At 39.9% G+C, this 23172-nt stretch overlaps 1 protein-coding gene across 1 annotated transcript; it reads right to left on the bottom strand.

Moving 5' to 3' along the window:
• Positions 1-3240: 3240 nt before the first annotated feature.
• Positions 3241-21303, bottom strand: fam120b (family with sequence similarity 120 member B). Its single transcript, XM_023424961.2, has 15 exons — positions 21223-21303; positions 20694-20819; positions 19700-19890; positions 19354-19487; positions 19062-19184; positions 18565-18756; positions 17942-18212; positions 17651-17828; positions 17178-17279; positions 16608-16780; positions 14756-14848; positions 10745-10951; positions 10347-10500; positions 5952-6237; positions 3241-5839 (listed from the first exon to the last, which is right to left on the bottom strand). The coding sequence occupies exons 2-15, from the start codon at positions 20815-20817 to the stop codon at positions 5809-5811; spliced, it is 2259 nt and encodes a 752-aa protein (XP_023280729.1). The 5' UTR covers positions 20818-20819; positions 21223-21303; the 3' UTR covers positions 3241-5808.
• Between the last annotated feature and the right edge of the window lie 1869 nt (positions 21304-23172).

Here is a 23172-nt window from a genome sequence, read left to right on the forward strand (position 1 = left end):
TATTACTTCTTGTGTAAAGTTCAAATTAAAATAAATCCAAACAGAGAAGAAAAGAAACAATTTCAAGTTTCAAGTCCCCAATTTAATCTTTTTTTCTCCTCAACTCCCTTCAAACCCTAAACACTGCTTATTGTCCATTGATTAAACGGTACAATGTTTTCTTCTTGGTTTGTAAATGGTCTGGCTGGGTTACCAGGTCTCCTGGTGACAATGTCCTCAGTCAGCTACAGTATAAAAAAAAAAATCAGTTTCAATGGAGACCAAAGGAGAACGTAGGAGCAGGTCGCCTTGGAAGGTCAACCTCATTTCATCAACATGTGGGAATTCCTCCACTCTGCCAGTCAATTCCTAAACATAAACACATACAAACACACACACAAGATCACATACACACAAACACACACACACACACACACACAGAGCCAGGGGTTGTTTGACGGGCTATTTGACAGAATGGCCTATTGCCATGGTTACAGCAGCACTCCATCAGTCCATTCAGGGAACAGATGGCCGATGTGCAACAGGAGGCATATGTTTCAATGAACACACACACACACACACACAAACACACACACACACACACACACACACACACACACACACACACACACATTCACCCAAGGACAGACACACAAACACACACTAACGACACTCTCTGTCTCATTCACACACACGCACACACCCACACACACACACACACACACACACACGCATGGATGCGCCCCCGCTCAGAGGGAGGGTATTGAACAACCAGCAGCATATGTTCCACTAGTCAGAGAGCATTCATTCAAGGACAGACAGAGAGAGGAAAGGAGGGGGGGGGGGGGGGGGGGGGGGGGCTTTGGAGGGGAGAGACGGAGATATGCGAAAGGCAAAGGAGCGAGGAAGGGATGGATGGAGGTGAAAAGAGATAAAGGAGGATGAGAAAAGGGAGGAGGGAGATGATTGGGAGGAGAGGAGGGAGTAGACAGAAAGCCCCTGCTCACCACTGGAGGCAAACACAGTAGCTGTGAGTGCTGATGTTGACATGGTGCTGGGGAGCGAGGCCACACTTTAGTCTTTTGCTGTTGTATAAAAACCTCACAACTCTGCGTTAAGGCAAGATTTCTGAATTAGAACCCTTTACTTCATATTGTTGATTGTACTTCTGTACTTTAACATGAGTAAGATTTTGGGGAATTTGAGTGTTTTTACATAATTGTATTTATACTAAAGTAATGGCTCTGAGTGTTTCTTCCACCATTGCCAGCACTCCACAAGCAAACTGGAAAATACAGTGGAGGGAGATTAAACAATGTGCACTGATAAAAAAAAAAAAAACAGATACAACTCGCTGATTGGTGAGCTTTAGAGGTGCTGGTGGGCATCGTTTGTATAATTAACACATTAGATGTCTTCAGAATCTTCTGCAGGTTGAACTGGGCAAACCAAACACTCAGAAACACTCAGACACTGACAGACTGGCTACTGTAAACAGCCGTACTTACACTTGTACTCTCTACATTAAAAAGAATATCCGATGCTGTCAACACACAATCGTCTAATGTTCAAATAAGACGACTCCCCTTTTTAAAACAGAAAAAAACGTAAAATATCATAATATGTATGTATTTTTGTATTTTTGCTGCCATGACGAAACACCTGTGGATATCAGAGTGGCAGTGGGAAGAAGTTGCTTCATGGCCAGTGTGAACTGAATGGAGTCTAAAGAAAAACAAAACCAACCAATAATATCTGTAGCTGTATCTTTATTGTTGCATGTTTAGTTGTGTCTGATAGTGTCATCAGTTTTTGATTATAAACCTCAAGAACAAAGCTGAATGAGTGAAGCTAAACGCCTCTCTCTTTTTGGTTGGTATTTGTTCAGTTTTCCCTCCTTTTCCATGACTCTCTTCCTTTTTTTAATCACCTCCCTTCTCTCTGTCCAGTTCCACTAACTACATGCTATTAGGCAGTAGTCTGGAGCACGCTATGATTGGTTACTCACACACACACTCACACACATAGGCCTACTGCAGTCAGGGAGTTGTTCCCTGTGTTTTGGCCTCAGCTAAAGAAAGCAGTTTATATTTATAGACTCTGCTGTAAATACACAAGGGTTATATTTGGTCACTATGGCTCTGTGTATTTTTGGATGCCTGTGTCACTTTGGTGCATGCCTCTGTAAAATCGACTAAAACAAGTACAAAATAACAGAGCCATCTCTGTCGCCAAGATTCTTTCTTTGTCTGTGTATACATATACACACACACACACACACACACACACACACACACACACACACACACACACACACACACACACACAACCAAGACAACAAACAGGCTTTCTTCTTTGCTCCTCTATCTGAATGCAACAACAGTTCAACTTCAAATATGCCTCATTGCATAAATATCTTCATAAAAAAAAAGAGCTCCAAGATTTATTTGTAATAAAATTCTTTTAACTTTCCTTCTGTGTCCCTGAAGGTGATCCTTTTTATAAGAAAATAAAACACCAATTACAACAACACCATAATCTGAGGGTACTTGTTAATTTAGTAGAACATAAGTTATCGACTATACACTATATATACTATATATTGGCTTCTGTAACAGCTGGTTTGTCTGCAGTTTGCTCAACAAGTGGCGTTGTAGTTGAGCTAATTACATTTTCTCCCAAAATACTATAATTGGATTGGATAAACATCATATACTAACTGACAGTCTCCAGTCATGTGAGTGGCTCTGTGATGCAAAGTGGTGATTTGGGATAAATGCTCATGTAAGCATGCTCACAATGACAATGTTAACATGCTGATGTTCAGCAGGTGTAATGTTTTCCGTGTTCACCCTCTTAGTGTCATGTCTTAGTATGCTAATTAGCTATAAACACAGTACAGCCAAGGCTGGCAGGGATGTCAGTTTTGCAAGTATTTGATCATAAACATAGTATTAGACAAATTACATTTTTGAACTGATGATGGTGTCAGATGAAAAGTTTTTACAATTTACCCTGAGAGGAACATGAATGTCTGAACCAAGTTTCACGCCAATCCATCCATCAGTTGTTGGTGGTGGTGAGAGGCTGATGTTGCCATCCCCAGACCCACAGCACCAGTTTGGCTAAAAAGCAAGAAAAGCCATGACACAATAGCACATTAAAAAAGCTATTGTATCAGTTAATGTGTCAACAGTCAGGTAGAGTCAGTTATACATGGTAGTTTGATGTCAATATTCAACACATACGCTCTTAAATCTCATCTGTGATGACGTTGGTTGTAAAATGTTAACTTTTAATATGTTAAATATCATAACACATTACCAACACAACACCCATGACACATACTATATGTATCACCATTTTTGCCTGTCCAGAGCTAAGTGTAGAATGAGAGAATGAGACTCTGCTGCAAAGTGGCTGTTTGCCTGGGATAAAGTTTATCGAAGTGGTTTTGTGGTCCCCATAGGATCAGTGTAGGTGCTGCCCGCTGTGGCCACCACTGGACACCGCAAGGGTTTCAATCAAATCCCACTGGTGCATCTGGGTCACACAAATGGGTGCCTGGTTTGATGACTTCAGCTGGAGGAAAGCCTCAGAAAATTTAGATAAGACGCAGAGACATAGTGTGAGACAAAGTAGAGTAGACAGCCTGTTGAATGACAGCCACCAGAGAGGAAAGAGGCCTGAGCCAATCTCAGGGAGGAGGCCTGGAAAGGGGGTTTGACTGTCTGTCTCCCTGCTGCTGGAGGGACCACGCCCAGACCTACACACACACACACACACACACACACACACACACACACACACACACACACACACACACACACAAAGCTGATCTGTTGGGCAGCAGACTGAGTTTCCTGTGGCTGAGGCAAGACTACCGACTCTGGACTCAAACTGTTCTTAACTCCTCTGTCCTCCCTTTCCCTTCTTCTAAATTCACTTAGTCTCTTTTCTCCACTCTCTCCCCTCTCATCCTGTTTTCTGTTGTTTTCTCTATTCTTAGTCTTCCACCTCTCTCGACCACCCCTCTGGCGTTTCCTCCTCCTTCCTCGCTTTCCTCTTCTCTGTGTTTACTTCTCCTCTCTCCTTTACACTCCTTCATTTCCCTCGTCCATTTTCTTTTTTTCCCTCTTCCTCCCTTTTTAACCTTCCATCCCTCGCTTCCTCTTCACCACAGAAAACACATCCCTCCTCCTGTTATTGTTATTATCTCAAAGGGGCAACTGGACCGAGTTATGTGTGTGTGTGTTGTGCGGCCCACCCTTGTCCCCCCTCCTCACATACTCACCCACACCCACTCCTCTCACCACAGTTACTAACCCACACACACACACACACACACACACACACACACACTCTGTTTCTTCTGCCATTGGACTGTTTATGTATTGAAGTTTATATTATTGTTATTGTTATTATCATTATTGTTATTATTATTCAGTTCATTTGAAATATACCGTTTGGAGAACCTGTTATCTTAGTGACGAGCAAATCATTAAACTCGAGGGACATGACTGAAACCTGTGAAATGACTCTGAGCTCACACACCATCACTACATCAACAATCTGTCTTCCCTCCATTTTTCTGAGTAAATAACTTACATTTCTTCTCTGTTCTGCTTATAGACACACACACACACACACACACACACACACACACACACACACACACACACACACACACACACAGAGCACTCAAGCTGTGGAACTTTCTCTGCATCCTTTTCCTCTGGTGGGTTTTACAACGTTCAAGGTGTCACAGGAAGGCAGTCAGCCTGACTATACAGACTATACATTTCTCATTAACCCAACAAACACACACACACACACAAACAAGTCGCAACAATTTGATCCCCACACACACTCAATACTGTCAGTGTGAAAATCATTTCTGCAGGTTCAGCACGATGCAGTGATGTTTCAAATGTGTTGTTGGGGTCTTGACTCAGGTTTTAATCAAAGTTTTCCAAAATAATCATACCTGAGGTATAAGAGTGGTCGTTCCAATAAGAAAATGATGTTGGGTATTGTCACAGGCCTCTCTAGTGCTAGATACAACAAAACTAAAATTTCCGCTAAAAACATGTGGTTACATTTGAAAGTAATTTAATAATGGCACCAAAAACTTGAAGCTTCTAGGTACAAGCTTAGTGTAGAGTCGTTGTCATTATGAAGAAATTCACAGTACAAGAGTTAAAAATATAGCCCTCCTTCTCCACTAGTATTCAGACACTGTTTTTCACTTCTCACTTTTCTTTAGTAATCTTAGATGTCCTACTTCAGCAGATATTCGATACCAGCATTACTGCTTCTCTACTTAAAACCATTCACAGGATTATGGCACTGGATACACACAGCTTTTAAGATCTTTGCCCTTTTATTGTCAAAGATAAGAGGTAAAAACAAGACTGAGGATTAACCATTAATCCACTCAGTGCATGTTTGAAGTGGCTCATTTCTGTGTTTGTTTGCTGACTTCTCCTTTGTGCTGTTCATTTTCTGTCAATGCAAGACAGGTGCATTTCCCTGAGATAATTCATGATTGACTTACAAAATACATCAACATTATCTTTTTTTTTTTTTTCAGTTTTTTTTTCACTTCAAATTGGCAAAAAGTATTCCCAATCTCTTCAGTCTGACTCCTCTTGATCCCCATTTTTTTCTACCTACTGAATCCTTTAGACAAACATTCCTGACGGGCAATTCGCTAATCAGTTTGTTCAGAGAAATTTGATTCCTTCTCTCCTTTCATCACGACTTTCCCATCCTCTTAACTCCTCAAGTCCTCCCCTCTAATCCTCCTCCCCTCTGTTCAGGGTCGAGTTATGTTCCTGGTGCAGGAGGCTGAGACCATCTGAGAGCAGAGGAGAGGAGGAAACGCGATATTATAGAACAGATAAGAACAGAAGACACATTAGAGAAGAAGAAGAAACTCCTGTGACATTTTATTGGTATGCTGGTGTTACCTGGGAGCCAGTCGGTATCTCCCTCTGCTGCGATACGATCGACCTCTGGACTGTTGTGGAGGATGGCCCATGTCCTGGTGGCCTCCACTGTGGCAGTCAGGATAAGAATGAGGATGGAAATATCGGCCTCCTCTCATCCCTCCTCTGTGTCCTCCTCTCTCCCACTGTCTCTCTCTGTTGTCATTTTCAATACAGTCTCTTCTTTCCTCCCCTCTCTCCCTCCATCCCCCTCCATGTCGAGGACCTCCTGTCAGCTCTCCTCTCTCCCTCCAGCCCTCACCACCACCTGAAGATAAGAAACAAAGCTATACTTTTATAACGCTCAAAGACATTGAAAACATATTTTCTCAATCAGCTTTAGACTCTGAACAATGCAATCCAAAATGAACACACAATTTTCTGCCAAATTTGAAACAACTTCAGGTATTTCAGATGAGATAATTCTGTATTTTTGTGTTTTCTGTGTGTCTGCCTCACTGGACTCTACTGGAAAGCTGTGATGTCAGGTATTTCTGTGCAGCTATCAAAATTGGCCACTGGTAATAAAGTCAGATTAAACAAACCTGTTGGCAAACTGCTTCCTGTTTACACATCAAGCAGGAGCAGCATGAGTATTCATTTGGAGTCATGTTTCTAGCAACCTTAATAATGTAACAGTTCATCCCAATACCCACACTTGCACAATTTAAAAGTAGACAACTACCTAACTGTGTGACGTATTTCCAGTAATTTCCACAATCAGACCACGAGCGCATGGAAGTTAATCACACACTGGTTTTAGACGCCCTCTAAAAACATTTTTAAACCAAAGCATTGTTTGAAAACAACCTCCTAAAACATGAGGGTTTTCTAAAAAATAGTTCACTAGAACCTTGCCCACATGTATTTCAGCAAATCATGATGCATTTCATCGGTCACGTGTCTTGAAAACGATGACATCATATAAAATGCACTTACGTTTCATCCCACTCTAAAGGGAGAAGCATGTAAACGGTCTGTGACGCTCTGAAACAGTAAGTGATATACGCACACATGGGTCTCAATGGGTGAGTAATTATCCTGTCAATGACACAAATACAAAGAGGCTACTGCACATGTCACATCCATCATCCAGCTCAGATGGAACAAATAAGTAGGAGTTATTTGGAAGATCATAGGTGCACTGTACTTAAGAGGCATAACATATTATTTTAAATGGTTTGTGTGTGATACAGTTTTTAAGAATGGAACATTTTCTCAAAATCTTTAATAAAAGAATATTTTTATCATTATCATTAATATTATTTATGTTGATAATGACAGACATGTAATATCCCATCAAGAGGAATGGATTGCTGATATTACGCAGTGTCAGTTGATAGTTCACTGTAGCTTTGTCACTGTAATTGATCCCTATATTGATAAATAACAATAAATATTGTTAATAAATATGTTAATGTTACAAAAAAAACACTTCAGATCAGAACCGGGGACGTTTTAAGGATAACTTTAATCTAGTTTCAGTTTCTAATAGTTGTTTCTCACATTGTGTATACAGTGCCTGGTAGCCATCATTATCACCAGAGTTGGAAACTGAATTATTCAGAGAAAGAAATGAAGATGAATGGTTACAGATCTCCTTATCAACTGTCATCTAACAAATAAAAAAATCATCTGAAATTAGGTTTTTGTGATTTTTCCATCCATGGCAGATTTTTTGATCTTCGCAGTTAGCAACATTTGCTCTGTTATGGATTATAAAAATGATTAACTGTCTGAAAAAGCCAAATGTTTCCCTGCTCCTGTTTACCAACCATTATAATCTATCCTCACGTTCAGAAAAGCTTCTAACATACTTTTCACTTAAGGAACGTTGACAGATGTGGCAGATTTTAAGCCAATTACAAAGTGCTCAAAATAAAACACCAAATCCAACTTTAGCCTTTGCCAAAAGGGAGCTGTAGCTTGCTACCATCAATCCACTGCTTGAGTGTGAAACTGCAGAAAAAAGCACATGAAAGCATGCCACGCATAAGTGAACAATGTGTCAGTCAGGCCACAAGTACCAAAACTTTTTAAAGGTCTTTTTCTGTGGTTTTTAGGTCTTTTGGAAAAGTTTCTCTGATTTAGATTCTGCGTAAAACCAAAAGGAGGAAACAAATAAGTTTAAGGAGATTAGAGATTATGGAAAATACATTATTTCTACATCAGAGGAGATTTAAATTTGTGTTGTTGAAAATTCACAGTTCAAAGTTCATCACTACTCTCAGAATAAAATGTGAAAATTAGGTTGTTTTTCATTTACTTTTTGTCTTTTTTGGCCAAAAATAGACTGGAGAGACGTGGTAGAGCGGCTATACTGGATTCACTGCTGGAGTGTAATTGCGAGGGCAGGCGGGCAGAGGAGATATTTGCTGAGGAGACTAAACATCAGGCCTGATTCCAAACAAAAACCAAACCGGGCCCTCAACGATACCACATAGCGCCACCACTACTCTCACGCACACACATTCTCTCCCTCTCTCTCTCTCTCTCCCACACACACACACACACACTCTTCATATCCCCACAGTTCTGTAGTAATGATTGGTGTCTGCGTCTAGCAGAAATGAAACACTGAGGTATAAAGAGTGTATAGCCTTCCATCTATAAAACCAGAAACATCCTCATGAGACCCACAGGGGTTGACTTGGGCAAAAAGCAGACAGTTCGGCGCAAATCGGAGACTCTGCGCCAGCATGGCACGCAGAGAAACGGTCGCAAAAGGTTTATAAGTCGCAGGGTTGAATAGAAACGACGGGTTCAAATTTCATAGGCTACTGCTGAGTCGTCTTCTGCGATTGACTACCGAGTAGGATGGAGCGTTTAGATTATAGTCGAGTCTTGTACTGACCGGGAGCTTGATTTGGCTTTAAGTCTGCACATTACAGTGACAACCATCATAAAGACTGGCCGCATTAACACATCAGCATAACAAACTAGTACGTGTGTAAGAGGGTGAATATGTTGGATAGATGTCTGGTGAAACAGAAAGAGAACAATGGTAATAAATGAGAAAAAGAAGCAGAGAAAGAGTGAGGAGAGAAGAGAGAAAGTTGAAAGGATGCAGAGTGAAACGGAGGGGAACAACTGAGGGGAAGGGGAGCAGAGAGAGGGGAGAGACAGGAGAGAGAAGCCTGTAATCAGTTAGTCTTGTTGTGTGTCTTAAAATAGAGCTCTCCCAGCCTATAAACAGAAACCTACTATTACTAGCGCACTGACAAAGCAAGTCTCGGACCCAAGCATGCACTTGTGTGCATTTGTGTGCGTGCATGCACACTGCGTTATGCATTAAGGCCGCAGCACACATGGACCTCATTACAGCATGGCCCTCTGGGTAATGTGGTTCTGTGTGGGGCACAAGGGAACTACAACCACAGATCAACTATCAGATTAAAATGCTGCTTCTCTGTTTGGCTCCAGAAGCCAAACTGTTTTTCATATGAGCTACAGTTTGTTCTTGCCACTCAGATCACTTGAGGCCAGTTTATGTCTGTGTACTTTGGACAATGATTAGAAACAAAGTCTAGCTCCAAACTACTGGAGCCTTCACAATGACACAGTCATCATAATGTCACTTTTATAACATGTCTTTTGGCAATTTTACTTCTTTATTGGAAAGTTGACAGTATAGATCCAGACAGGAACCACCGGAAGAGAAAGAGGGATAAGACATGTGACAAAGGTCCCACATCAGTTTTGCACAGAGGACATTGTGGTTATATGGTATGCATCTAACCACTAGGCCTCCGTGGATGCCCCAGAAACACCATAACATTTCTTAATTCAGGTCAAAACGTTTTTCTCTCACTGACCTTTATTTAACCAGGATGGTCTCAAGATCAAAAAGTCTTTTTCCATAGAGTCCTGGCTGCATAATTATGCCACACGAAAACAACATAGAACCAACAGTCACAGACAGAGTGAATGTTGAGTAAGAGTAGAGGAGAGGAGAGAGCATGAAAGGCATTCAATTACTTTTAAAACTCACAACATCTCAACAAATCTAAGGTTATTAATTAAAACAACCAAAGTTGCTCATTTTAGTAATTTAAACATAAATGACTTTGTGTTTTAAGTCGTTAGAGATTAATTTGAAAGTGTGAAGAAAAAAAAAAAAGGACAAACATGTATCATTGTGACTATTCTTATATGTACATTTTCTTATATGAATAAGTCTGTAGGTAAGTGTCTTTTTTTAAATGTTTTAGATATAAACAGCAACATCTTCACAGACACGCTCTGACATGAGCTGAAAATCATTCACAAACAACACTGGTCACAAGTGATCCTTTGCACTGAGAAAATCTGTAGAAAGCAGGTGTCTGTAGTGTTTGGAAGGTCTAACAAGATATGTTATTCAGTCAGATGTCTCACCTGTGTGTCTGTCTCTGTACCCGGGTCCTGGTGTGGTTTTATGACTTTGCTCTTGTGCGTTGGGTCTGGGTCTGCACTGCAGGACTCTGCCTCTCTTCCTGCAGGTTTCTATGAGTCTCTCTCTCAGGAGGAGAAACAGGGACAGGCAGGACGGCTGGAGAGAGAGGTAGACAATAACACACTTCAGATTACAACACACACACTGCATTAACAAAGACAAATCTCAAAATGAGACTAGTCATATATGGTAAAAATAAAAACTAAAAATAAAACCAAGAAACATAAAAATAGTTGTAATAAAAGAAAATGTCTCTCCTCAAATCTTTGCTACACACGCACACACGCACGCACGCACACACGCACACACACACACACACACACTTCCTGTCTCCACTCACATCGTTGTCCAACAGCACAGTTTTCTCTGTCCCACTATGTGCCAGCAGGTACTTTGAGTGAAACAGCCGTCCGTCGAAGCTGTGCCAAGGCATGAAGGCAGCATTGGGCAGTGGGCAGCCACTGGCGCAGTTAGCACCCAGCAGGTGGCCCAGTCCTCGGACATAGAGAGATCCCAGCTGCACCGCACGACTGGAGAGGAAAGGCAGCTGAGAGCAAAGAAAGAAAAATTGTTTTTATTTGGTCGGCGTCTTTATCAAGAGGCTGGATACTTTGGTGCATTAAATTTGCAAATGAAATAGCCGTGACGCAGCAGCAACAGTGACTCTTCTGAGCCTGGTCACAAATGACTTCACCAGATGTGACAATAAATTCCTTCAGCTCAAAGTTTAACAAACCAAATGACAGATCCTCAGCCCCTAATAACAACAGACCACACAGCTGGCCACTGTCCATGGAGAGAGATCTCACTGTTTCATTTACTAATGTGGTTAATAAATGTGTCAACGATTTTCCATTATTATCACAAAATGTGAAACTTCATTTGACAGTAAAATCTTCACTATCCTAAGTTCACTTACTGGCTTTTTAGTGGCCGAGGAATCAATCTACGCTCCACAAATATCCTCCTGGCCAGCAGCATCAATCAAACAGAAAGAACCATCTGCTTTTTCAATTAGTGTCACCACCCCGGAAGAAAGTCCTTAAAATTTCTCTCACAGTTGGTAAAATAATTGCCATTTCCCAACCCCAATTTGGACAACCTTATCTGTTCAGTCTTGACACACAGATCACACAATTATATACGACTCAGACCACCCACTTCCCTGTTACTTTACTCTGCTTCCCTCTTCTCACTGAAGGACAGTCAATCTATCTGTGTATCTGTCCGTTTATCTGTCTTTAGTGGCCAAAAGAGACACAAAATTGAGATGACTGTATGTGACAGTGCCTTTGTTCAGTTTGGCTCATTACAACTAATTTCACATTGATGAGAAAGTAAAATGACACATGGTTTTGCATTTGAATGAGGAATTTTTTTTTCTTGTATGAAATTATACTGAAAGTGGAGAAATTTTGAATAATGAAAGACTGAAAAGTAAAAATGAAACAAGGGAAAAAATTAAAGGATGAAACAATGTTTTTCCTTATTTATCTGAATGTAAAGTAGTAATTTCTGTATTGTAGAGAAAATGGTGCAATATATAATTAATAATAAATAAATCAAGTAATTAAACTCATGATTTTATAAATGACTCCAGAAAGATATCTTCAAATCTCAAACTCAATGGCTACATTTAATATCAGCTAGACTATATTAATGAAATTAATCAGACAAATATCTTTCTTACAGATGCTTTTTTTTTTTTTTACAATGGATTCGTACATTTTGATAAAAGATCAGGATTATGTTGTTTGTTGACGAAAGGAAAGAAAGGAGAAAGGAAAAGAAAGAAGAAACTGGAGGAGACAAAAAAGAAAAGAGGATGATGAAGAGGCTGAGAGAAGGACAGCAACGATAACAGCAGGCAGATGCGTGTGTTCTCTGCTCTCACCTGTCCTCTGGCAGATAGCATTGATAACAGGGATTACGTGTATGCACACACACACAGACACACAGCCATGCCTGCCACCTGCTTCCAGTCAAACACAGCTTCACCTTCTGAAAACAATGAACCACTGGACAGAGACACAAAAGCCTGAAAGCGCACACGAACACACCGACACAAAGAGAGAGAGAAGAGAGAGAGAGAAAGGTGAGCAGAGACAGAAAAAGAAGAGAAGGTGCTTGAGAGTAAAAGGAAAAAGAACATGAGAACACACAAAGTGAGAGAGACAAAGACAGAAGTGTGTGTGTGTGTGTGTGTGTGTGTGTGTGTGTGTGTGTGTGTGTTTGTGTGTGTCCAGCGGGGCTTTGTGTGTAAATAGCTCCATGTGGTGAACGTGAGCCAGGACAGACAGGCGACTGTCGCCAGCACACTCTCCCTGTCACAAACACACACACACACACACACACACACACACACACACACACACACACACACACACACACACACCGATGGGCAACAATCACACTCCCATGGGGAGGGATGTTGCAACAGAACCGGCACATCCCGAAACCGACCCACAACCCCTTTCCCCTAAACACACAAAAATGGTGTGACTCATATTCTCTCCTTTGAACAAGAAAACACACGCACACACACAATCTCGCACACGCACACACACACACACACACACACACACACACACACACACACACACACACACACACACACATATTCTAATAAATTAACATTTTACAATATCTTTTTTTCATGTAGTGTGTTGTAATGAAATACAGAGGCAGATTTTCAGTTAGCTTTCTATAAATTGTGCACACTTGTGAAGATGCAAATGCACACACATAATCAAAAATTCTGTGTGTGTGTGTGTGTGTGTGTGTGTGGTTAATCCATACACTAGTCACTCAGTTAACCCCCTCCTGCAGCTCTGAACCTCTCCCAGACAGCATATTCAAATCAACGCCCAGCCCTAATTATTGTGTAGAAAACAGACGAGCAGCAAAAATACAAATTACTAGACATAAGTATGGTAATTAAGCAGTAAAAATAAATGGGGCTACAACAAGGCAGCAAACAGCACGGCCGTTTTCCCAGAAAATGGAAAAGCAAAGCTGACTGTCTGAGAGCTCAAAAGTCACATCACCCGAGCTCACTGAAGACAAGTAGCATTGAAGCTTCCTTGCTGATTTCAGAGACAGCACTGACTAGATTAGGGTTTCAATTATGATTATTTTCATGATCAATTAATCTAATAATTATGGTTTAATCATTCAGTAAAAGATTTTGAAAAGGCTCAAACACAAACATATTCATATTTAAAAGACAAACTATATAAAATCAAACCTATATATTTGAGAAAATGGAAAAAGTTCAACATTTTTGCCCTCATGTTCAGCCAAACTCTGCTGTCGAAGCAGCAGTCATCACTGAAATATCGTGGAGTAACAAAGTGATCATACTGAAGCTTTTCTTAGAAGATAGAAATCCAATTTGGTTCTAGAGCAGCAATAATTTGTCGAACAAGAGAGAATGAATCAGCTGATCGATTAACCATCACGTCATATTCCAAATAAAAATGCCACAAATTTTATGGCTTGACTTCACATTATAGTGAACTAAATATTTTGGGGTTTTGTACAGTTGTTGGCACAAAGCAAGACATTTCGCAACATCACCCTTGACTAAAGGAAACTGCTATTTTGTATCTTTTTTCTGTTTCGTATGTTTTATAGAACAAACATATACATTTGTTGCAGCCCTATTTTCCTGAATGAAAATTTCTCATTGTTTGACTCTCATATCTTTGCTTTGTAATATTCTCATATTACACCATAATCTTGAGTGAAAAACTTCAAATGGTTTTTAATTGGCTTCACTTTCAGGTTGTGTCTGTTCACAAATATGTATAAAGGTCATTCATATTCTAATTAATTTGGCTTTAATTCTTCAAAAACTACACGAAGGAATAAAAAATCTGGAAACCTCTCCATTGTTATTTTGAACTTTTAAGAAGCTGAAGGTGAAAATCTGATGAAAAAAAAAAATAAATGCAAATTTACCATTTACGAAACAAACACACTGTAGTTTACCATCATTGTTTTGGGTTTTGTTAGTTTGTTTATTTTTTTGTAAAGACTCTCAATCAGCAGTGTGTTTGTATTTTCTCCTAATTTTTTGTTTTGACTTTCTATTACTGGAAACATTTTCTGACCAGTGTTTGCCACAAGAGGACTTTGTTTACTGTAAACTGCAGGGAACATTGTCTTCTTGCAGCAGGAAACACAACACAACACATGTTTGGCTGCATTGAGACACAACATTTGGGTAAAAATCTGAAAACTGAGCAGGTCATTTTATTTTATTTTTTCTATGAAAATAACTAAATATAAAAAACACCTGGACCATGTATAGTGTCTGTGTGTTTGCGTATTTTTGCTTGTAACTGACCTTAATCTGCTGAAGCTGCTGAGGGGATTTTATGCTCAGGCAGACACTCTGACTCAGGTAAGCATCCACGTCCTCTTGAGACAAAGTCTGCACCTGATAACATACACACATACACGCACATACACACGTACACACATCCACACCACAGAAAATATATGGTTAGACAATTCAATCACATCCCAGTGTGTCTTCTGCGTGGGTCAGTTTGTTTTGTCTGCTCTCTATGCAACAATTCAACAGAGAATGAAACAATGCTGAATACAGAAACAAGGCTGCCCAGTTGTGTGTTCAAAACAAACAAACCCTGAAGCTATTTAAACAGAAGAGCGACGGGGGAATGTGAATGCAGCAGTAATCAGACAACAACAGCTACTGTTGTCTGTCCCAGCTTTGATTGTCTACTCGTCTAACGGTCCATATAACAAGCTGCTCCTCTGACTGTCTGTTGGTCCTTCATCCATTTAAATGACTGGATCCAAGTATCCGTCTGTCTGTCTGACTAAAATCTGTATCTGCCTGCAAAGCTGTGTGCTGATCTTTGTGTCTCAAGTGTTCGACTCTGTCTCAATAGAGTGCCATTGGTAAAATTATCTTGTAAACCCTAATTTGCTGAAGCCTAATTAGCTAGTTTGTTAAAACGTCACTGATCCTGTGTTTGTCTCTGGCTTCTTGCTTTTCCTTTATGCTTTGTTCAAATTTAACTTGAAAATAAACAGCACGGTTCCTTCATACCAAACTGTTCATCTGCAGAGCTAAATTCAGATGATTTATCAAGTGTGATTATTCAATGCAAGAAAACATTTTATTCCTTTTCATAAGCACATTTTGAAAACTTATCCAAATATTCCAGATGGATTTCTTTGAAAACAGAACGTCGTTTGTTAGGGAGTCATTAAAGAATGAATTATGACATTTCATTTGTTACAGAGTTGATTAATGAATCTACAATAATTTGTGTTTATCTCCTGTAAAATGACGCATGCACCCTGATCCAGGTGATCTGGTCCTGTGATCTCTGTTGTGTTTAAGCGCCATCAGATGACGTCAATGCAAAAAGTACAAACAAAAAACATAAATCTCTGCTTCTTTCACATACTTTGAAAAGCGATCATCAATTCAAATTCGAAAACAAGGCATTACAACAGGATTACAAACAGCACATATGTTTATAGTTTAAAATTTACAACCAAAATAAGAACAGAAGAGAACTGGGGTGAATTAAGATTTCTCTTGAAATATTTAAAGCCCTTGGGTGCTAATCAGACCTCTTGCTGACATAAGAGCTTAAGTTACAAAGACCAGTGTCTGTGGCTAAACTGGGCCCTCAGTGGGTGATAATGGCTACCATCAAGTCATCACAAAACAACACAAAACAGACTGTCAACAAGTTGTGTTTAACTTCACATCACAACTTTACAAAAGAGCAAAATAATTGTTGTATATGTTATAGATGTAAATCCCAAATCAAAAGCTGTCTTGTATGTTTACTTGTCACCAAATACATTTGGTCTTTCATTTTCTGTTTACATAAATCACCAGGTGTAGCTGTATTAACCGATTACTGCCATTATCTTGGATGAAATGCCTAAATACAAACTGAATCCTATTGTACTCAACTGCTTCATTAAACAGCTTAACTTGTTCATTGAAGGCTAAGCCAAACATGCAGCCCACACCAATGAAAACCAAAAGAGACATATCAATCACAGTGGAGGCATCATCATTTTCAAAGCACCCATCACTAATGATGAAAAAATACCCTGCTCAACACTGATTTTAATTTGGCTTCCTTCTTTCTTCTTGCTGTGTTGTCTTTACCCACTGAAAACATAGAAGAAAAAGGTGACATTACCTGCAGGACTACGTAAGTGACCAGGCAGAGGGCAACCAGGAGAGAGGCTTCAATAGCTCCATATAACTCAGACAACTCCTGACAGTCAAAAATTGTAAGGAAGGATGTCAGACGAAGGGCAGAAACATTAGGACCAGTGCCGAACCACAACAAGTTCAGACTGGGACGATCACCTGCAAATGTAAAAAAATAAAAAATAAAATAATTAGAGAAAAAGCTCTTTGGGTGTTGTTTGCAAAAGACTGCATGAATTGAGACTTTTAAGTATTAAGTGCATTAAGTTTGATGTCAATCTATTAGCCAACAAAAAGCATCTTTTCAGGGTCATTATAATGGCCACTGATGCCTAAGAGGCAAGAGGACAACTGCTAGTTTGATCACATAGGAAAAAACTGGAAACAATTTTATAACCACATTATGCATTTTGTTGCTTGTTTGCTTCTTGAGCATCGTAAACTAAATTGGGTCATCCTCCCAGTGCAAAAAAATCAACTACAAACTATGAACTAAGACTTTTGTTCTAACTTGAGCACAGACAGAAAGATATTGAGGAACTAGCAGGTACGGTACATGGTAGGCTGAGGGGGAGAGGCTGGACCATGTCAGGCTCCTTCAGAGGGTTTCCAGGGTACACAAACCATTCCCTAATCGCTGGAGTGTCAACAGTGCTGCCTGAAAACAAAACAAAAGTCAAGGTAAGACTTGGACTGACTTCACACCACTTGGGAAGATAAAAAACACTTTTGTCTTTATTTTTAAACTACAGTATACACATGGCACCACAGAGTAAAAGCACAAACTCCACTGCAGAGCATGTATTTCTAGTGGGGTGTGTGTACTGTTTTTCCATCTGGATGTGCACAGTTTGCATGTTAGACTTACTATGACCTCTCCTTTGCAAGTTTGTGTATGTCTTTTTTGTTTTCTGACCGTGTGAATGGTGTTACCAGAGTACATCTGTATCTGCGTAACACCTTAAATGTGCATGTATGTCTGGCTTTGTGTATATGCACATGATCACTCCAGTAAGTTTGCTGTCCTACCATCACGCCCGAGCAGCAGTCCATAGATGTGCTGTCTGCAGAGTTTGTAGACAAGGGCCTGAGGCAGCAGTTCAGCATCCTCTTCATCCTCCAAAGTGTTGCTACATTCAATGACTCCCTCACACACAACACTGTAAACCATGAAACCCTCTGCTGCGACATGGTTCTCTCTGCATGCCTGGGGAAAGCCACATGGTGGACAATATTTAGTCAGTCTGGCATTTAGTACTCTCAGAATTTAATAAAGTCCTACAGGACACACACTGTGTATGTATCTGAAACATAATATACCTTTAATATTTCTGGACTGACATATTTCTCAAAGGCAGAGTCGGGGAGATGTGCAGAGATGTCACCTCGCTGAGGAGCTTCCTGTCCAGGTAGTGAGTAGGAGCAGATCCCCCTTTTGAGTAGCTCTCTGTGAGGCGCTGATAGATTCAGAGACTGAAGGATATGCTTGGTATCTTCTGCTTGTCTGCCCCACAAAGAGCTCACAAGCTGGGATACAGCTAAGACCATCTGTCCCCGAGGAGGACCAGAGTGTGGTGCTGGATTGTTTTTCCTGGGGAACAATAAAACAGGATTGTCATGTAATGTCCTCATCTGAACTTTAACTAAGTTGGCTCACTGTCAAACACTCAAACAAGATGAAGGTTTTTTTCTCTGCAGACATGTTTTCTAATTATATATAACTATCACAAACTGTAAGACTACAAAATAAAATCCTTGTTTGAAGTAAGCCTGGAATGCAAAATAATTTCATGCAACATTCAACAACTAAGTATTCATGTTAGTAAACATTCTCAATAAGTGGTATTTATTTGGAAGAAGATAAGAATGAAAATTGAATTCAATATTCATGAATTAGAGGAATTATTGATAGAGAGCAAACACCAAAGTAAAAGCCCGGACACCTGTATGTTGCCATGGCATTATTCCTGATGTGTTGCATCTGCTCCTCTGACACCACATCGTTACCTAGGAGACACGCCAGCAATGGTAGCTGGGAAACAGCCAATCCAGTGGCTCGGCAGAACCTCTGTTGGTCATACAGGACAGTGGTGAGGCTGTTTATCTGTAGCTTTGCCACTGACAAGTAGGGGACACTTTAAAAAAAAACACACACATTCAGATCAGACAATGACTTATCAATAACATAAAGTGCTACACTGTACAAATCCATCATCAAATTCAGCATTCTAGCTGTGACTCATATTTAGTACAAAGCATTCTGCAGCAAGTATTTTTACTTACTACTTTAATTCCAACCACATTAAAGAGTTATCTGGTCATGTTCAATATGTTTTGAACATGACCAGTCTCATAGATCCTGGGCTCTAATACAGTAATACAGAAATAGGGAAACACTTTGTTGTTGCATTTACTTAGATAATATATAATTTCAAATAACCTGTCATATATGATGAAGTCTGAGTCTTGTCCCAGAATGCCCATGCTGCCATGCCGACGAGCATAGCTGGCAATCTCATAGTCAGCCTCTCTCACTGAGCAAAACACTTCCTGACCCAATGATCTGCAAACAATAATACAATCTACATCAGCAGGAACAATAACTCTCATCAGATCCAATTTCATGTAGTGAAATTAAGTCTTTCAAATACATTATTAACTTAACTATCACTTTATATACTGCATATTATCCACAGGACTACAGAATCGTAATCATTTTTATAAATGCTAACCTGAGAGCAAAGGGTGTGAATGTTGCCAGACCAGAAGGCAGACAAAAGAGCTCTCTACCAGGCTGCTCTCCATGTGCCTTCACGTGACAAAATATTTTTGAAATTTCCCCGTTCACTCTGCGTCTCCTCTTCACCTGCAGACAGGAGAGGATGTTTGTACACAGGAGGTTGAGAGTGCCTATACCCACAAAATCAATCATCAGTAAACTTCAGATCTCAATATGAGACGCTTAACACATCATGCATCTGTCAATGAATTCTGTAACTCAAGACAATAGTGGATTGAGAGTCTTTCAACAGGTGAAAATATTCAAACACCTCAGGTTTACAGTGTTTCTTTCCTCACCCACTCTTGTCTCTTCTGCTCTTCCACCACTCCATCAAAGAAGAAGACCAGTCTGATGCCTGCCGAGGTAAATTCCTCCACCCAGTTCTTTAGGACGCCCATGTACTCCTTCCACTGCCCCCCACACACCCAGTCCTTACATGAGTACCAGTGACGCAGACAGGCCATACCATCTACAACAAGTGTGGGACCTACACAAAGAGTGAAAACATAAATGTAACAGAGAGCGGACCCGCGGGTCAACACTCATCCCCAACAATAGGAAAGAAATGTCCCATTTCATGGTCTCGAGTCTTTTTGTTTTCAAAGCTACCAGCCTTTAGATCATGAAAACATTATTTTTCCCTCAGAGCTGCCAGTAATACTTTTTAAGAATCACTCTCATCTTTCAAACAACTTTATTGCATTATCCAAAAATATCATGTTTAAATAGATATGCTAGTTTCACAGTTATTACAATCTAATGCCAATACATTTTTGTTTAAGAGTAACAGTAGTCTTGGGAATAATGTAATTGGGTGTATGGTTGCTACCACTTATGTTGTTGTTATTATGACATGACCTAAAACAGCCACTGTGGACAGATGTATACAGCAGTGGTGGTCCTTAGTTTTTTTGAAACAGAACATCCATTCATTCCCTTCATCACATCTTTGTGTCTGCTGGAAACACTTCCATTGTGTTGAGAGTATTTGCAGCACATGTGTTGTGAAATTGATGAAGATGTTTTCTGAATATGTTTGTGTTTTGTCTATTTGCATATGTTTTCTTAAGTTGTAGTGCATTGAGCTCTCAGGGTCACCGTACTATACTTTGTTAAACTTAAAATGAAGTCAAACTTCTAGGTTTGTGCAGAAAAAAAAGACAACATGGATGTGATGTGTGGAAACTTTAAAAAGTGTTAAAGACAAAAATGCATGCATCAAAAAATGAAAGAAACAAACCAAAATGAAGCTGGAGCCCAGGGGTACTCCTACATCATCTGTAACTCTACCTGTGCAGTTTGCTGTGGTTGTGCTTCTGGCAACATGTTGCGTGGCCATGTCTCTCAGGTTCACAGTCACACAGACTTCCGGACAGCAGTAGTCCATGAAGGACTGAAGACCTTTCACACCCATCCCTACAAAGAGGAAACAGAAGGACAGAGTGAAAGTGGCTTCACCGGAAACTTGAGAGCCAACTTAGTGAGGGCAATACATTATGCCAGTTTATTGGACTACCACTTCAATTTCACGTGTTTATAGCATCTTGTATTGTAATGGGTGAGCCTGTTTCGGCCTCACATCGCTGCAGGACAAACACATTGCTGCATCTCACCAGGTTTTTCAGTCAGTGCTCAGTGAGAATGGACCTGAATGCTAACAGTTAGCTTAGCTTCCAGCCGATAAGCTAATCGTTTCCGAAGCAGCCCCGTTTCCTGTCCTTACAAACCAACTCTTCTCATACTAAATTATGTCTGCAAATACCTCTACCCCCTACTATACCCTCTATACCTCTACCCGCTTTAAATAGCAAAAACTTACTTTAAAATCTTGATGTATGGGCAGCATTTACTGTGTTATGTTGACTAGGTGGAAATGCAAATTACTTCCTATGATCTACGCATGGCGTCATCACGTTGCAAAACAAAGCACACGTGCTCGGCGCATGGAGTGAGCTATCTGTAATTAAGAGTGTCGGTAGAAGTACACAAACATTTATTTCAATAAAACTACGGATACAACTATATATGTAGTCTATTACAAGCAGAGTCCTGCATTCAGGAGTGCAATAAAGTTATAACACACATACATTTAACTACTTTACATACAGGTCGTTTAATTCAACAATTCACAAGATAAATCTGTGAGGGTTGTGAAAAACGTTCTGCTTCACACACTTTTTTATTCTTTTTAAACATAATTTTAATTATATTTTCTCTGTATTTCATGAAATATTGGATTTTTTACCTCCTTGGACCTCATACTCATTGAATGAAACTGTGTGAGAAGTTTAAAGGGGAAATGTGTCTTTGGTGGAACTACAGACACTTTATAGGCTAGACATCTGAAGCATGACAATGGGCCCATATTTTATCACTTTATCATTTGTTTGATGTATTTTTTTTCTTTTGTACAATCTTAATTTGAAGAGTAACCAGTAATTATAGCTGTCAGATAAACATTGTCCAGTGAAAAGTACAAAATTTCCATCTGAAATGAAATAGCATGGAATGAAAATACTAAAGTAAAGTACAAATACCTCAAAACTGTATATAGGACTACAGTACAGTTTCCACCACTGTTGATTAATACAGATTATGCAGAACCAAAAATAAAATATAGCCTTAATTCAGGTCATCATAGTACTAATTCTGTTGTAACTAAAAAATAAACACCCTAATGTGGCATGAATGAGAATGGACAATTGAGGTTTCTGTGGACTCAGTCCTCCCATAATCACTCTCCAGGCTAGGATCAGACACAGGCTAATTGCTCTCCAGGCTCTCCTGGAGAATGGGGGCTCTTCTCTGGAGTCACAAGCTATTAGGTCTATACCTTCTTAACACAAAGCACCCCCATCCCTTCAGTTCTATTGTCTGAGCAGAGCAGGAATAAAGAAAAGGGACATATGCTGGCTGTCAGTCCAGCTGTCAGCATCTGCCGTTCCTCAGCCAGATGCTCTGTGGACTGGGAGGACAATCCATCCCTTCCAGTCAACTGATCTTCAAGACAGGAGGAGCTGTGTTGTAAATCTGCCCCCCATGATTGCAGTGAAAAGTTATGACCACTGGACTCAGAATTTCAGGGCCCTTTCCCAAAAGTACCAACGGCTGCAATGACTTTAGCTCTTATCCTGAGAATGATTTGGTGAAAAAATGGACCATGGACTTGTCCAGATGTTGAATCAGCAGCTGCTCTACCCATTCTTCTTCCAACTAGATCTGCGTTGCTGGCGTGATAATCAGACTGAATTACCTTTTTAAGATAACACAGGCACATACACACAAACATTATGTTATAATGTGCAGAGATTGTTTGGTGTTATACAGTCATGTTTTAAATTCAAGGTTGCTGATTATGATTGTGAATTAGCTCCCAAGTAGCTTGCTGTCTTTGAACAGTTTGAAGTTGTCCTGTCAGATCGCTCTGAGTATTTCTTTTCTAAATGGAATGATCTGTCACCAGATTTAGTCAGTGTTTGATGGATAATTTAGCTGAGCAATATGATCTTCTCATCCACTGTGAATTCTACTAAAAATGGTTTAGTCTGGTATAAAGTGCAGGGAGTTTCTTCCAGGAGTGACATTGTTTGACAAAAAGAGTTACTGAGGATGTGAGATAACTTTTGAATCAGCTTCAAGGATTGAACTTAGGCTGCAACTAACAGTTACTTTCATAATCAATTAATGTATGAATTATTTCTTTTTTTTTTATCAATCATTAGGTCTGTAAAATGAGTCCAAGGTCTATGTGCGTCTTCATATATCTTGT

This window comes from Seriola lalandi, unplaced genomic scaffold (genome assembly GCF_002814215.2).
Source record: "Seriola lalandi dorsalis isolate HSWRI2012SDOR001 ecotype SW California unplaced genomic scaffold, Sedor1 jcf7180002054763, whole genome shotgun sequence".
In the NCBI taxonomy this organism is placed as follows: domain Eukaryota; kingdom Metazoa; phylum Chordata; class Actinopteri; order Carangiformes; family Carangidae; genus Seriola; species Seriola lalandi.